General features: G+C 44.3%; 1 protein-coding gene across 2 annotated transcripts in view; it reads left to right on the forward strand.

Annotated features, from left to right (window-relative positions):
- The window catches only part of MYO7B (myosin VIIB), a 302,847-nt gene that overhangs the window by 10,559 nt on the left and 276,159 nt on the right, over positions 1-16,129 (forward strand). For both annotated transcript variants that reach the window (XM_033957613.1, XM_033957614.1), the window contains exon 2: positions 7,397-7,438. In XM_033957613.1, coding sequence (XP_033813504.1) covers positions 7,421-7,438 — 18 coding nt within the window. In that variant the 5' untranslated portion in view covers positions 7,397-7,420. The remainder of the gene's footprint in view (positions 1-7,396; positions 7,439-16,129) is intronic.

The following is a 16,129-nucleotide window of genomic DNA, read 5'->3' on the forward strand; positions in this document are numbered from 1 at the left end:
TTTTTATTAAGATACTTACCCGGGATCCAAGATGGCGTCCGATACCTGTGACTGGTGAGACGCTGTGGAAATCACCGATTGCTTTCTTTCGATTTCAGTCCTTTTTCTTCCACTGCGATGCCGAAGAGACGGGGTAAGAGCTCTGCTGCAGCCTCGCGGCGCTCTGAACACCCCCCTCTTGCTTCCATCGAGCAATTTTTGCAGCGTCTTCAGAGGGAGCCTGCAGTTTCAGGGAGTCGCCCGTTGGACCCTGCGGCGTGGAGTGACGCCGACCTGGAAGTCCTAGGGCTAGATACAACTCTGAGCCCCGATCAAAGGATTCCACCTCCCCCACCGCTGAGCACTAGCTCACCACGTGAAGGGAGCGAGCCAGAAGAAGCAGCACTCCCCAACCGAGAGGCTGAACCATACTTCTAATCCTGCCAGCTGAAACCCCACCACCTCACTCCTAGGCCTGATCTCAGCCCTTAAAGAACTGGCAATCAGATGGACCTCCCCCGCCAGCAGGCCCCACAGAACTGTGCGATCCTTCGTGAGGAATAAGAAGGACCAAGTGGAAATCCCTGCCCGGTCCACCAGAATTACAAGAGTCCACCCCATCGGAAGAAACCACACACCAAACCCAACAGTGCAGGTCAGTAAGCATGAAATGGTTTTACATGATTTATCCACTGGTACTAGGCTAAGCCAACCCTGGAAATTACCACCCTGCACTGCCGCATCCAACTCCTTCATACTGGTCAACACAAATGAACTCCAGGCCACAAGAATACCAGCATAACCCAGTATTAGCATGCCTAACATCTAGACACCCAAATTTATGGTGTAAGGAAGTATGGCTACATGCAACTAGGAAGCGTGTAACATACAGCATTCTCTAAGTTGCATAAGTCAGAGCCTTGCCTATGTCCCACCCATGCTCCACCCTTGTGTACACCCCACATGCAAATATGCGCTGGTTCTTTTTGCATACTCAAATGCCACCTAATTTTTATAGAATTGCTATCTGTACATAAGAATAGCCTTACTGGATCAGACCAATGGTCCATCAAGCCTAGTAGCCCATTCTCACGGTGGCCAATCCAGGTCACTAGTACCTGGCCAAAACCCAAGGTGTAGCAATATTCCATGCTACTGATCCAGGTCAAGCAGTGGCTTCCCTCATGTCTTTCTCAATATCAGGCTATGGATTTTTCCTCCAGGAACTTGTCCAAACCTTTCTTAAAACCAGTTACGCTCTCTGCTCTTACCACAACCTCTGGCAATGTGTTCCAGAGCTTAACTATTCTCTGAGTGAAAAAAAATTTCTTCCTATTGTTTTAAAAATTATTTCCCTGTAGCTTCATCGAGTGTTCCCTAGTCTTTGTAATTGGGCTATTATCAAGCTTTGAAAGGAGCTTGCAGGTTATGGGTATTTTGAGAATTCAGAATGGCTAAGGGTTTTATGTACTTTTGTACCTGTATACTTTGCACTTGTTTTACTGCAGGCACTATATTTACCTTGCCATAAAGTGTGCATGAGATTTCAAAGTGAATTTCTTGCATGCATTTTTCCTTCATGCCCTCTATCTTAGGAGTAGCAGGACACCATTGTAGTTGGAAGGGTCAAACAAACCAATCTCTAGCCCTGCTCCCAAGCCTTCCAGTTGCTTATGCAGTATGTTGGACAAATAGTAGGCAAGCAAAGAACACAGTGATGGCAAGCTTAGGTGTTCAATTCCTTTATTGTATTTGTCAAGACTCGACATGTATGTGTTTTGGCCCTACAACCTGCCTCAGGAGTCTGAAGAATATTCAAATAAAATAAATAGAAAATATCACCTATGATCATAGCCTTTACTACAATGCCTGGACCCTACTCAAGGGCACAGTGCACGAAGCACAGAACCTGTGCATCCCCAAGTACAGAAAAGGGTGCAAAAAAAATAGAACAAAAAACCCAGTGTGGATAACAAATGCAGTGAAAAAGGCGATAAGTGACAAGAAAGCATCATTCAAAAAATGGAAAAAGGACAAAACAGAGGAGAACCAAAAAGAGCATAAAAAACACCAAAAGGAGTGTCACCGAGTGGTTAGGAAAGCAAAAAGAGAATATGAAGAGAGACTGGCGGGGGAAGCAACAAACTTCAAATCATTCTTCAGGTACGTTAAGGGGAAGCAACCAGCAAGGGAGGAAGTGGGACCCTTGGATGATGGGGACAGAAAGGGAGTGGTAAAAGAGGAAAAGGAGATAGCTGACAGGCTAAACAAGTTCTTCACGTCAGTTTTTACGAGGGAGGACACAACCAACATTCCGGAACCTGAGGAGATTGTAAAGGGGGAGCAGGATGAAAATCTGGTCCAACTAGAGGTGAGCAAGGTGGATGTCCTCAGGCAGATAGACAGGCTTAAGAGCGACAAATCGCCAGGTCCGGATGGCATTCACCCAAGGGTACTCAAGGAACTAAGGAACGAAATAGCTGAACCACTTCGACAAATTTGCAACCTATCCTTAAAAACCGGAGAGATTCCGGAAGACTGGAAAATAGCAAATGTCACGCCTATCTTCAAGAAAGGCTCAAGGGGAGACCCAGGAAACTACAGGCCGGTGAGCTTGACCTCAGTCCCGGGAAAGATGATGGAAGCACTGATTAAAGACAGCATCTGGGAACACATCGACAACTATGGGCAGCTAAAGTCGAGCCAGCATAGCTTCTGCAAGGGCAGGTCATGCCTCACAAACTTATTATACTTCTTTGAGGGGTTAACCAGCCAGGTGGATAAAGGGGAATCCATAGATATCATTTACCTTGACTTCCAAAAAGCCTTCGACAAGGTGCCACATGAAAGACTACTAAGGAAGCTATGGAACCACGGGGTGCAAGGGGAGGTCCACCGATGGATCAAAAACTGGCTGGCGGACAGGAAACAGAGGGTTGGAGTAAAGGGCCATTACTCAGACTGGCAATGGGTCACGAGCAGAGTTCCACAGGGATCGGTGCTGGGACCGCTCCTTTTCAATATATTCATTAACGACCTGGAGGCAGGAACAAAATGTGAGGTTATTAAATTTGCAGATGACATCAAACTATATCGCAAGGTCAATAACATGGAGGACTGCGAAGATCTCCAAAAAGATCTGACAACACTGGAAAAATGGGCCAAAAAATGGCAAATGAGTTTCAACATAGGGAAATGCAAGGTCATGCATATAGGGAAAAAAAACCCGATATTCACTTACAAAATGGGGGGATCAGCGCTAGGGGTGAGCGACCTTGAAAGAGACCTGGGAGTGATGGTAGACACAACATTGAAAGCGTCGGCGCAGTGTGCAACATCCTCAAGGAAAGCAAACAAAATGTTGGGTATCATTAAGAAGGGTATCACGACCAGGAAGAAGGAAGTCATCCTGCCACTGTATCGTGCTATGGTGCGCCCGCACCTGGAGTACTGTGTTCAATTCTGGTTGCCGTACCTCAAGAAGGACATGGAGGTACTTGAGAGAGTCCAAAGAAGAGCAACTAAGCTAATAAAGGGCATGGAGGACCTCTCATATACTGACAGACTGAAAAAGCTAGGGCTTTTCTCCCTGGAAAAGCGGAGACTTAGAGGAGACATGATAGAAACCTTCAAGATCATGAAGGGCATAGAAAAAATAGACAGGGACAGATTTTTCAAATTATGGGGATCAACAAGTACAAGGGGGCACTCAGAGAAATTGAAAGGGGAGAGGTTTAGAACAAACGCTAGGAAGTTCTTTTTCACACAGAGGGTGGTGGATACATGGAACGCACTACCAGAGGATGTGATAAACAGGAGCACGCTACAGGGGTTCAAAGAAGCTTTGGATAGGTACTTGGAAGACAAAGGGATTGAGGGGTACAGATAAGAGTAGAGGTAGATTATAGGGATGGGATTAGAAGTAAGTTATAAAATTAATCGGGGATCACTGTACAGGCACTAGGCCTGATGGGCTGCCGCGGGAGCGGACCACTGAGCAAGATGGACCTCTGGTCTGACTCAGCGGGGGCAACTTCTTATGTTCTTATGTAATAAAAACCTTAACCAAAAAATAGCTTGAGCTCTCTTCAAAGTTGTATGGATAAACTATTTGCAAAAAAAAAAAAAGTAAATTGCAGTTTATCCATATGATTTTGAAGAGTAGCATAGTAATATAGTAAATGACGGCAGATAAAGACCTGAACGGTGCATCCAGTCTGCCCATAAGTTAAAAAAATACATGATTAGATTAATTTGTCTCTTCTTTGATATATCTGGGCAGTAGACTTTAAAGTCTGGTATTATCCTAGGTTCCAGATGCTGAAGTTGCCATCCAAGCTCACTCCAGCCTATTCAACCATGCCATTGTTTGCAGGATATCTACCGTAAAATCTTGCCAGTAACATCGTCATGTTCCATATTAGTGGAGTTCACATTGATGCCCACCTCAGCCCACCCCAACCCATCCTACACCGAATCACAATATATGGAACACAGACCGTGCAGGTCTGTCCAATACTGGCCTTAGTTCTTTAATTTACATCCTTTGTTTTTTTTATGGTTAAGGTTTTTATTACGAAGGACAATATAGTAAAGCCTATAATCATATGTGAGTACCTAAGGTTGCCTTCACTGTGTATTTTGCTTTCTACCTTGGGAGGTATCATCTCCTGTCTACTTGTGTGTAGACAAATAGTAGGGCCATGATCCTGTGGCCCACTCTATTCCATTGTCTTTATATGTGCTTTGTAAAACAGCATACGGTGAATACTTTTGGTTGTTAAGTGGAGTGCCGTTTTCATTCCAGAGAATTTAACAGGTAACTGCTTAGCTACCCAGGCAAATTCCTTTGAAACTTGCTTAGTCCAAAACTTAAGGACAACATATGAAGCCATGAACATTTTCACAAACATACATTAAATGACAAACAGTGGAAATAATAACATTAGTAAAATGTAATGCTTACAATGCTGTGTTTGTACAGCTGTTGGCAAATATGTTAACTTGTTAATGAATTGGAAAATCATGCAGATCATATCATTAATGATTAACGTGACCATTTATTTTTTTGCCTCAAAATGATCCTCCCCCGGATCCTCACCGGACCCCATTAAATATAGTCCAAAATATAGACAGCAGATATAAATTCTCAAAACTGACATATTTTGATCACTAAATTGAAAATAAAATCATTTTTCCCAGCTTTGTTGTCTGGTGATTTCATGAGTCTCTGGTTGCACTTCCTTCTGACTGTGCATTCTTTCTTTCTTTGTCTGCCTCCATGCTCCCCTTTCTTTCTTTCTTTCTTTTTCTCTCTCCATGCCCCCTTTTCTTTCTTTCTTTTTCTTTCTCCCTGCCCTCCTTTCTTTCTCTCTCCCCATACCTCCCTCAAAGCCACCGCCGCCGCAGATTTCTCCAAGGTGCGTGCAGCCATGGCTGCACAAGCCTTCCTTCTGATGTCAATTCTGACGTTGGAGAGGAAGTTCCGGGCCAGCCAGGCAGCGATTGGTTGGCCCAGAACTTCCTCTCTGACGTTAGAATTGACGTTGGGGGGAGGGGGAGGCTTGTGCAGTCACGGTTGCAAGCACCTGATCTGTTGCTGCGTCGGAGAAATCCCAGGCTCCGTGATCACCTGTCCTGTTGTTCCCATGCACAGCATCGGGATGCTCTTTCTGAAAACGGGACATTTTGGCATCTCGAAGCTGTGCATGGGGACAACGGGACAGGCGATCTAAAAATGGGACCATCCCGTCACATTATTAATGATTCTGCAGGAGCTAAATTATCCCTCCCTTTTACAAAATCAAAACAGCGGTTTTTAGCGCAGGCTGGCACGCTGAATGCTCTGTGCTGCTCCCGGCACTCATAAGGTTCCTATGAGCATCAGAAGCAGCGCAGAGCATTCAGCACTCCAGCCTGCGCTAAAAACTGCTATCGCAATTTGTAAAAGAGGGGAAGGGAGGTTATGTGAGCAAAATTTCACACTAGAAAAATTTAGTGTGAAATTTAATTGTTCCAGAGAGAGAGAGAGAGAGAGACTTTTTTGCAATTATGTATATGATATCTGAGATACTTTATCAAAGAAAAATGCTGCAGTTCTTATTTCCATATTATTTAACTGAGCTAGCACCAGAAAAAACCTAATATTAACAGTTCATTTCTTTTCTCACAGCTTAGTAGATTAGAGTCCTTTTGTTTTAGGTAATGTAGGCATTTCAGAGCAAAACATTCCAATACATAGAGAAAACAGACAATGCACAAAGGATGTAGAAATGTGTGAAAGGAAAGGTGCAGACATATGGGACCATAAGATCCTCAGGTGAGGGCATGTAGTAGAGGAAGCAAAAGTGGAGGGAAAGCTGAAAACAGCATTAGAAGGAAACTTTAAAATATGAGTGTTAAATATAGAAACTTCTGCTCAAAGCAACTTAACTGACATCCTTTTCTCCTTACTTTCATAAACACTCCTCTTGCTATGCTTTTCATTTAAGGATTGCTTTGGGGACATAGCCCTAAGTTCTTGCAGATTTTTCCTTATTGATTACTCCTTAGCTGCACAAATTTGTAGTTTTGATTCCGCAGGTAAAGGAATTCAGCAATATGGCCAAGTAACCCTAACTAGTTGGAATATAAACACTTACATTTACAATTTATTATCACCGAGGGAAAGAAACCCTTATTACAGTGGTTCCCAAACCTGTCCTGGGGGACCCCCAGCCAGTCAGGTTTTCAAGATATCCCTAATGAATATGCATGAGAGAGATTTGCATATAATGGAAGTGACAGGTATGCAAATATCTCTCATGCATATTCATTAGGGATATCTTGAAAACCTGACTGGCTGGGGGTCCCCCAGGACAGGTTTGGGAACCACTGCTTATTATATCTATAAAGCAGGGGGTCTCCAAAGTCCCTCCCTGAGGGCCGAATCCAGTCAGGTTTTCAGGATTTCCCCAATGAATATGCATGAGATCTATGTGCATGCACTGCTTTCAATGCATATTCATTGGGGAAATCCTGAAAACCCGACTGGATTTGGTCCTCAAGGAGGGACTTTGGAAACCCTTGCTGTAAAGCATCATGTATGCTATATAAATGTTAACAACAATAATTTTCAAAGGCATTTCTACACATTTTATATGCAAAAATTGAATTTTTGGAAATTGTTCAACACATAAGTGTACAAATTATATGCAAGTGGCTACTTCATGATTAAATGTGTATTACAGAAAGGTTTTTCTAGGACCAGGTTTGGAGGCACAGAACACACTTAAATGTTCACATTTTTTCACATTTCCAAAAGTATGTGTGTATGAGTGTTCATAGTAAAAATGCCTTTACTAAACCATCAGTGAAGGGGTTGTGCTTGCTCTTACACAGCGATGTGCTTTATTCTTATGTCCTCTTCTTCCTGTAGGCTGCATGAAGGACCTAAAGCAAGATGGTTATTCTCAGAAAGGTAAGCCATGGATACTCTCTGTACTTGTTTACTGAAACTGGTATGATCTGGGTTTACATATCACAAAAATACTGTAAAATACCACTTATATAGAACAATACACATTAGTATTGTTAATCCCTAACACTGTAGGGCTTACTAAGCGGCCTCAGAGATAGAGCCTACGCACAGCCATACAATCACAAGCTGAGATGATCCGCGTAGATGTAATACTCCTGCTCCAATCATTGGCCAATAAATACTAATTTTAACTTTTTTGTGCTATTTTTTAAAGCTAATATAAACCCTTCACCAATCACTACTGAAGATATAGTGCGTTTTCAAAAAATCTTCAGCGAATACTGTGCATATTGTCCAAATTTGAAAAACTAGACCACACAACTTATCTTTTTTGTTGAATAGTCTTTGCTGTGGGAGTCTTTTTTTAAAAACCTCAGTTAGTTCATGTCCGTCTGCCGACGCGGCCAGCGTTTCGCGGGAAATACATACATCCGCTGCGTCAGGGCCACCGGGACATTAACAATCACACGCACACTAGAAATAAATACAAAAGTTAAGACATTAACCCTCAAAAACCAAAATACTTAAAAATTTAAATACCACAACACTCACAACAGTGCATTCGGTCACAGCTTTTCAAACAGTGCCAAGATGGCAGCCACAGCTTATTTATAATTTGTTCAACTTTAGTGACGCAATAACATAATGACATAACCAGAGCGTGCCTATTACACGCTTCAATCTCCAAAGAATGGCTACTAGTAAAAGTGATGCCATTCAAAGGACCTATTAAGGCCCTTAGGCCACAAAGTATCTAACCTATTAATCCAGCGCTGTTCTCGTTGTGCAAGGTAACGCCTGAAATCCCCCCCTCTACTTCCCGGAACAACCACTTCCAAAATCAAAGCTTTCAAAGACCAGAACTCATGCTTACTTTCTATACAATGTTTGGCCAAAGGTGCCCCAAATACTTTATTTTTGATGTTACTTTTATGTTCAGTAAGCCTTGTAGTTAGTTTCCTAGATGTCTGACCCACATAGATTAGATCGCAGGGGCATTTTATGATATATACGACCCCACAGGTTTTGCAATCAGAAGTATGTCTCAGAATATATTCTCTCTTGTCCTTAGGATTGCAAAACCTGTCGGTGCATACCATCAGCTTACACATTTGACATGTTCCACACTCTCTGTGTCCCAACTGTATTACAGTATCACTGAGTTTAACACTAGGTAACATAGAGGGGCACAGGATCTCTTTGAGATTCCGAGTTCGCCGGAAAGCTATTCTTAGATGGTGAGCTTTAAAAATTCCCGAAGTTTGCAAGATCCCCCAATGCCGCTTTAAAGAACGGACCACCTGATGACATTGGCTAGAATATGTCACCACACATGTCATGTATTGTTCTCCTAATTTCTGGGGCTCAGATTTTTTAGGAGCAAATAGAATATCCCTATGACAATAACGTGCTCTTTTATAGGCTGCAGAAACAACCATAGAAGGATAACCCCGAGCTAAAAATTTTTGTTTAAGAACATCAGTTTGTTTTTTGAAGTCACTTGGCGAGGAGCAAATTCTTCGCATGCGTAAAAATTGGGAGTAGGGGAGGCTTTTTTTCAAGGAACTGGGGTGGGCACTGGAGTAGTGGAGAGTAGAATTACAGTCAGTAGGTTTTGTATATACTACTGTATGAAATTCACCATTCCTGATTTCCACCGATACATCCAGGAAAGAAATCTGGTGAGTACAAAAAGTGTAAGTAAATTGTACTTTAGGGTGACAAGTGTTCAGGTATAAGAAAAAATCTTCCAATTTCTCCTGACCCCCATTCCAGATCAAAAAAATGTCATCAATGTATCTCGTCCAGAAGGTAACAAACTTGAAAAATTCACATCCATACACCCAATCACACTCAAACTTGTCCATAAACAGGTTAGCAACTGACGGGGCCATCGTTATCCCCATCGCAATACCAGACTTCTGATGAAACAAGTGCTCCTCAAACATAAAGAAACTGTCACACAGTACCATATTAGCTAGGGAACATATAAACTCAGTTGGAACTCTAAAATTCAATCTTTTCTCCAAAGTGTCATGTATTATTTGTAATGCTTCAACTTGGGGGATAATCGTATATAAAGAACAGACATCAATGGTTACCAGGAGAGAGTGGGGTTCAGGCTTAACAGCATCCAATTTTTTAAGAAACTGTGTTGTATCTTGAGTGAAAGCAGTGGTCTGACAAACAAATTGCTGCAGAAATTTGTCAATATATATGGATGAAGCTTCCAACAGGGCACCTCGATTGGAGACAATCGGCCTACCCGGAGGGGAACTAGAGGACTTATGAATCTTCGGGAGTAGATAGAAGATCGGGATCTTGGGATGACAAACATTCAAGAACCTGAATTCTCTCTTAGTCAAGTAGCCTTCATCTAATGCCTTTTTAGTTAAGGAATTAATTTTTAATTGAAGATGTTCAGTAGGATCGAAAGAGAGAACATCATAGTCCGGACTAAACAGTTTTGCTATGAGCCTCATTAATATAGGACTCTTTGCTTAACAACACTATTGACCCTCCTTTATCTGCTTTTCTAATAATAAGGTTTTCATCATCAGTCAAAGATCTAATGGCATTTTTCTCGGCCTTACTGATATTATAGTAAGTCCTCTCCTTATTATTTCTCGTGTTCTTTACAATGTCCGCCTCAACCAGCTTGTGAAATGCAGTGATTAATGGATCCACCGGACCCGGCGGGACCCAAGTGGATTTCGGGGTAACAATAGAGTCTTTATCCAGCTGTCCAGTCACTTCCTCACTCGAGAAGAACGCTTTGATCCTCAACATCCGATAGAATTTCTCCAGATCAATCCTGTTTTGAAAAACATCCACAGGGGTAGTGGGAACAAAAGATAAACCTTTTGATAACAAACTATATTCATCAGGGGTAATCCGATGCTGAGATAAGTTGATGATTTGGATCTCCTTTGACTCTGAGGTAGTTGTCTGGGTTCCATTCAAGGATATCTCTGTCCTCTTTGGGACCGCGTTTATGGACGTTGATTTTGATTTTGATTTTGGTAAGGGTACTGAGCTTGACCTCGACCTCGACCAGTCCCTCTCCGCCATCTTCCTCGTCGCGGATATCGTGGGTTTGAATCTAAAAAATCCTCATCTGAGCTGGGTTTACATATGTCATGGAATTGATTATTCAAGTTAGAAAAATGAGCCTGTTTGCATGGAATTCTGACTAGAATTATTAAGTATACTCCAGATCATCACAAAATTGAAGCACACTGGCAGAGCTGCAGGGAGCTCTGTATTGTAATAAAAGAAGATAATATGGGTGAAAAGGGCGAACAGAATGTTAGGAATCAGTGGCGTACCTAGGGTATGTGGCACCCGGGGCCCATCATTTTTTGACAACCCCCCCCCCCATGTAAAAAAATATTTTTTGTAATAACCATGAAAAATAAATGGTCATAATAGAAACAGGCACTGAAAATTTTCTTTTATTGAACCTCATATATGTAACCATTAATCCAAACATAACATAAATTATGTCTGAATTGTCATGACATCAGAAGTACATATGGAGTAGTTGCAGGTGATGCTTGGGACAGTTCTGATTGTGTTAGTTCAGTTTTATGTGTTTTTGAATAGAAGGGTTTTTATTTCTTTTTTGAAGGTTTTGTAGTCTGTGGTCGAGGTCAATAGGTTGTAGAGTTAGGGGTCGAGTGTTAGGAGATTGTCGAACAGTTTTTTTTTCTTTTGACGATTTTGGTTGGAGGGTGTGTGAATGGTGCGTGAGTTCTCCTATGTCTGGTTAAAGTGGATTTAATTATTTAGCTGAAGAAATTAGTAAACCCCCCCCCATTCCACACACATTAATTCTCTTCCATTTTTGTTCCCATTCTAAAAAACACTGATAAGTTCCCAGAAAAAAAATACATTAAAATAAGAAGTGAAAACAAAGGCCCCAACAGATGAGAACATAACATAAGAATAGCCTAACTGGGTCAGACCAATGGTCCATCATGCCCAGTAGCCCATTCTCATGGTAACCAATCCAGGTCATTAGTACCTGGTCAAAACCCAAAGAGTAGCAACATTCCATGCCACCGATCCAGGGCAAGCAGACACTTCCCCCATGTCTTAATAACAGACTATGGACTTTTCCTCCAGGAATTTGTCCAAACCTTTCTTAAAATCAGCAATGCTATCTGCTTTTACCATAACTTCTGGCCACTTCATTTTTAAGCTTAGTTCTTTCCTTCCAAACAGAGACCTTGCTAGATGTCAAATACAGAAAGAACAAGGTAACTTCACAAGGACTTAGCTGTGCAGAAAATGTGAATCTCCTCATACATCCACCATATAGTGCAAAAATGTGCAAAGATCTGTTTTTTTTCTTTCGATCACTACATAGTCTAATGCCACACAAGCAACGCTGTTACAAACATATTCTGAAGGTCAATGCTAAGGTTAACAAAGTTTCCTTCCTTGGACCACAAGGAGATACTGACAAACCACTAGAAGAGATCCCAAAACAACTACCCAGGCACAACACCCAAAGACCCACTCAGTGTGTGAACCAGTTGAGTGGAGTGGACTAACTGGGGAGTGGAAATGGGCCCAGAGTTTGCTCAGCAGAATTTCCCAGACAACCTCTTCCTCTCAACACATTGACATGCTGCCGCCACCACCACCACCATTAGGAACACCTCAACGGGTAGGCCAGCAATGCTTATAAACTTTATAAAACATATTATTATATTTTCTTATAAAGCACATATTTTAATTGAACTCTCTGACATCCTCAGCCTTGCCATTCACAAAAATAGAAAGAAGAAAAGTTCCCGTTTCCTGCTGTCTCATGTCCCCGGCCTATACAATATTTTTCTTCTGCAGACCCTTCAAAAGTCTGACCAAATCCTCGTTTCACTTGCATTATAAAGTACTGAGGATGCCATCTCTCTCCAATCCCAGGTCCTAAAGTCTAAGACAGTAGTGCAAACTAGTGCTGCCCGATTCAAGAAAAAAAATTTTTTCGATTCGATTCAGCCTATTGAATTGGTTTTTCGATTCAACTTTTCTGCCCAATTGGGTGTTTGTTTGTTTTTTTTAAAATATCCTGGTGGGTTTATTTTATAGCTTTTTCACCCCCCTTTGGCTTCTCCTAACCACACTGGCGCTGTGGTGTAAATAAAATAAAGAAACAAAAAGGACTTTTCCTCTCTGTTAAATCCTAGCTCACGTTTGCGGTCTAACACCAGCTCTGGCAGGATACACATTTCAAATCTGACATATTGTAATCACAAAACAGAAAATAAAATTAGTTTTTCTACCTTTTGTTGTCTGGTTATTTTTCAAATCTTGTTGGTCTAAGGCTCTGGTTGTCTTCTGATAACTTGCTTGCCAGGGTCTCCTTCTTCCTTCTTTCTGCATGCTAACCATCCATCTGCCATCTCTGTCCTCCCCGTTTCCCTTTCCTCCCCAGGAGGTCTGGCATCAATCCTTTTTTCGTCTCCCTCCACAGATCTATCTTTTCTTAACTACCCTTTCATCCAGCATCTCTCCCTCCTTCCCCACCACCCCAGGGTTCACCATCTCTCCCTTTCTTTTCCCAACTACCCTCCTATCCAGTATCTCTATCCCTCCCTCCACACCATCCCTTGTGTCCAACTTCTCTCCCTTTCTGTTCCTTCCCTCTCTAAAAACTATGGTTCATCATCTCTCCCTCTTCTCTATTTTCAGACCCATTATTTCTTCCCACCCAAAGTCCGGCATATGCGCGTCTCTTTGAACCCCCTCATTCCCTCCGTGTATTTCTACACCAGGGCCCCCCTCCCTGAAGGTCTGTCCCCCCCTTAAAGGTCTGCATCCCACCCCTGAAGGCCTGCACTCCCCCCCCTGAAGGCCTGCCCCCCCCCTCCGAAGGCCTGCACCCCCCTTGAAGGCCTGCCTGCCTGCCTGTCCCCCCCTGAAGGCCTGCCTGCCTGATCCCCTTGAAGGCCTATCCCCCTCTTGATGGCCTGTCCCCCCCTTGAAGGCCTGCCTGTCCCCCCTGAAGGCCTGCCTGCATGATCCCCTTGAAGGCCTATCCCCCCCTTGAAGGCCTGTCCCCCCTTGAAGGCCTGCCTGTCCCCCCCCTTGAAGGCCTGTCCCTCCCTTGAAAGACAGCCTGCCTGCCTGACCCCCCCTTGAAGGCCTGTCCCCCTTGAAGTTCTGCCTTCCTGTCACCCCACCCTCCCCCTTGAAGGCCTGCCTGCCGGCCTGCCTGCCCGCTCCACCCCGAAGGACCGCTCGCCTCCCCTGGCCTCCCTGCACCACCTGAATCAGGCCCTGAGGGGGTGCTCCCAGCCTTGAGTTCAGTCCCCCCCCCAAGGACCGCTTGACCCCCTGGCCTCCCTGCACCACCTGAATCAGCCCGCAGCGGGATCGCGATGTCAGCGATCCCTTCGCTGCTTCGGAGCTGCTTCCTCCGCCGCGGTTCCGTCCCTTCTCTGTTGTCAGAGGAGGGGAGGGGCGGGACCGCAGCGTAGGAAGCAGCGCCGAAGCAGCTCAGGGATCGCCGACATCGCGATCCCACTGTGGGCTGCTTCATAGGTGGTGCAGGGAGGCCAGGGGGGCGAGCGGTCCTTCGGGGGTGGGGCGGACTGAACCCCCCTCAGGGCTGGCACCCGAGGTGGACCGCCCCTTCCCCTTAATATACTACTGCTAGGAATGATTAAGAAGGGGATCACGAACAGATTGGAGAAGGTTATCATGCCGTTGTACCGGGCCATGGTATGCCCCCACCTGGAATACTGCATCCAGCACTGGTCGCCGTACATGAAGAAGGACACAGTACTACTCGAGAGGGTCCAGAGAAGAGCGACTAAAATGGTTAAGGGACTGGAAGAGTTGACGTACAATGAGAGATTAGAGAAACTGGGCCTCTTCTCCCTTGAAAAGAGGAGACTGAGAGGGGACATGATCGAAACATTCAAGATAATGAAGGGAATAGACTTAGTAGATAAAGACAGGTTGTTCACCCTCTCCAAGGTAGAGAAAACAAGAGGGCACTCTCTAAAGTTAAAAGGGGATAGATTCTGTACAAACATAAGGAAGTTCTTCTTCACCCAGAGAGTGGTAGAAAACTGGAACACTCTTCCAGAGGCTGTTATAGGGGAAAACACCCTCCAGGGATTCAAGACAAAATTAGACAAGTTCCTGGTGAACCAGAAAGTACGCAGGTAAGACTAGACTCAGGGCACTGGTCTTTGACCTAAGGGCCGCCGTGTGAGCGGACTGCTGGGCACGATGGACCACTGGTCTGACAGAGCAGCGGCAGTTCTTATGTTCTTATGTAGACATAATAGGGACCAGGATGAAACTTGGGAAGGAGCACTCAATACTGAGTCCAATACCGAGCTCCATTTTCTTGGGAGCCCGCTCCAACGAGGCACGTGAGTGCCGTTTCACCCCTCCCCTGAACCTGCGGGAGAGAGATTTCAGCAGCAGCGGCCCGAGCTCCATTTTCTTGGGAGCCCGCTCCAACGAGGCACGCGAGTGCCGTTTCACCCCTCCCCAGAACCTGCGGGAGAGAGATTGCAGCAGCAGCGGCCCGAGCTCCATTTTCTTGGGAGCCCGCTCCAACGAGGCACGCGAGTGCCGTTTTATCCCTCCCCCGAACCAGCAGGGAGAGAGAAAAAAGATTTGCAGCACCGGGCTGTCATCCAGTTCGGGAGCCAACGAGAAAAAAAGATTTACTCAATTCGCCACTGCCTTCCTGCCTATCACCCCCCTGTGCCAGCGGCCCGCCAGGGACCGACACCAAGCTCGGTGTCTCTAGTTCGTTGGGACCTCGTGCAGTATTCTTGGACTCTCAATTGTGGCCACCCCGACCAGAGTACTATCTTTTAAAGTACTATCTTTTAAAGTTCTTAGATTTATACTTCTTATCTCTTATTTCATACCTGCTCATAGACTTAGATATTACATACCTGTTCCTAGATTATACCCTATCTGCTTTTAGATTCATATTGTTAATCTGATCATGTCTTACACCTCATAATTGCATAGACCTGTCTTATAGATCTGCTCATAGTCTCCTATATCATAATCTTATTTAGTACAGATCTGTTCATAGTCTTTAAATCATATATGCTTATAGTCTTATTCTTTCACATCTGTTCTTAGACCTATATTCTCTAGCCCTCTGATCCTTCCTTCCTATCTGCCCATAAGTCTTTCGCATTTACCCACCTCCCCTTAACCCTCAGTCTCCCCTCCTCCCCAACTTCTCTTGCCTGCCCTCCCTCTACTGCTCAGCCTCCTCTCTCGCCACCCTATCTGCTACCCCAACATGTTCAGCTCCACTCACAAGCTCATTGCCTTTCTCCTCCTCTACTTGCTTAGCACAAGAGGCTGGATTACAAAAGCTTTAGCCTTCGAACCTATACCAACCTACATCTCTTGGACTAGAATCCCAGGACCTGATAAATTCCTCCGCCCCCACCGGCTCGTTCATGACATCACTGAAACAGGTCCTTTCTCCATCCGTGTGATCAACACTGCCCGCCACCCACACAGACCAACACACAATAGAAAACGATCCCTAAAAAATTTATAACGTACGGAACCTTCGCCCCTCCCAGAACAATCCACTCTTCCGGGCGCCTACCTGAACGTTCGCTCGGTTAG

This window comes from Geotrypetes seraphini, chromosome 9 (genome assembly GCF_902459505.1).
Source record: "Geotrypetes seraphini chromosome 9, aGeoSer1.1, whole genome shotgun sequence".
Classification (NCBI taxonomy): domain Eukaryota; kingdom Metazoa; phylum Chordata; class Amphibia; order Gymnophiona; family Dermophiidae; genus Geotrypetes; species Geotrypetes seraphini.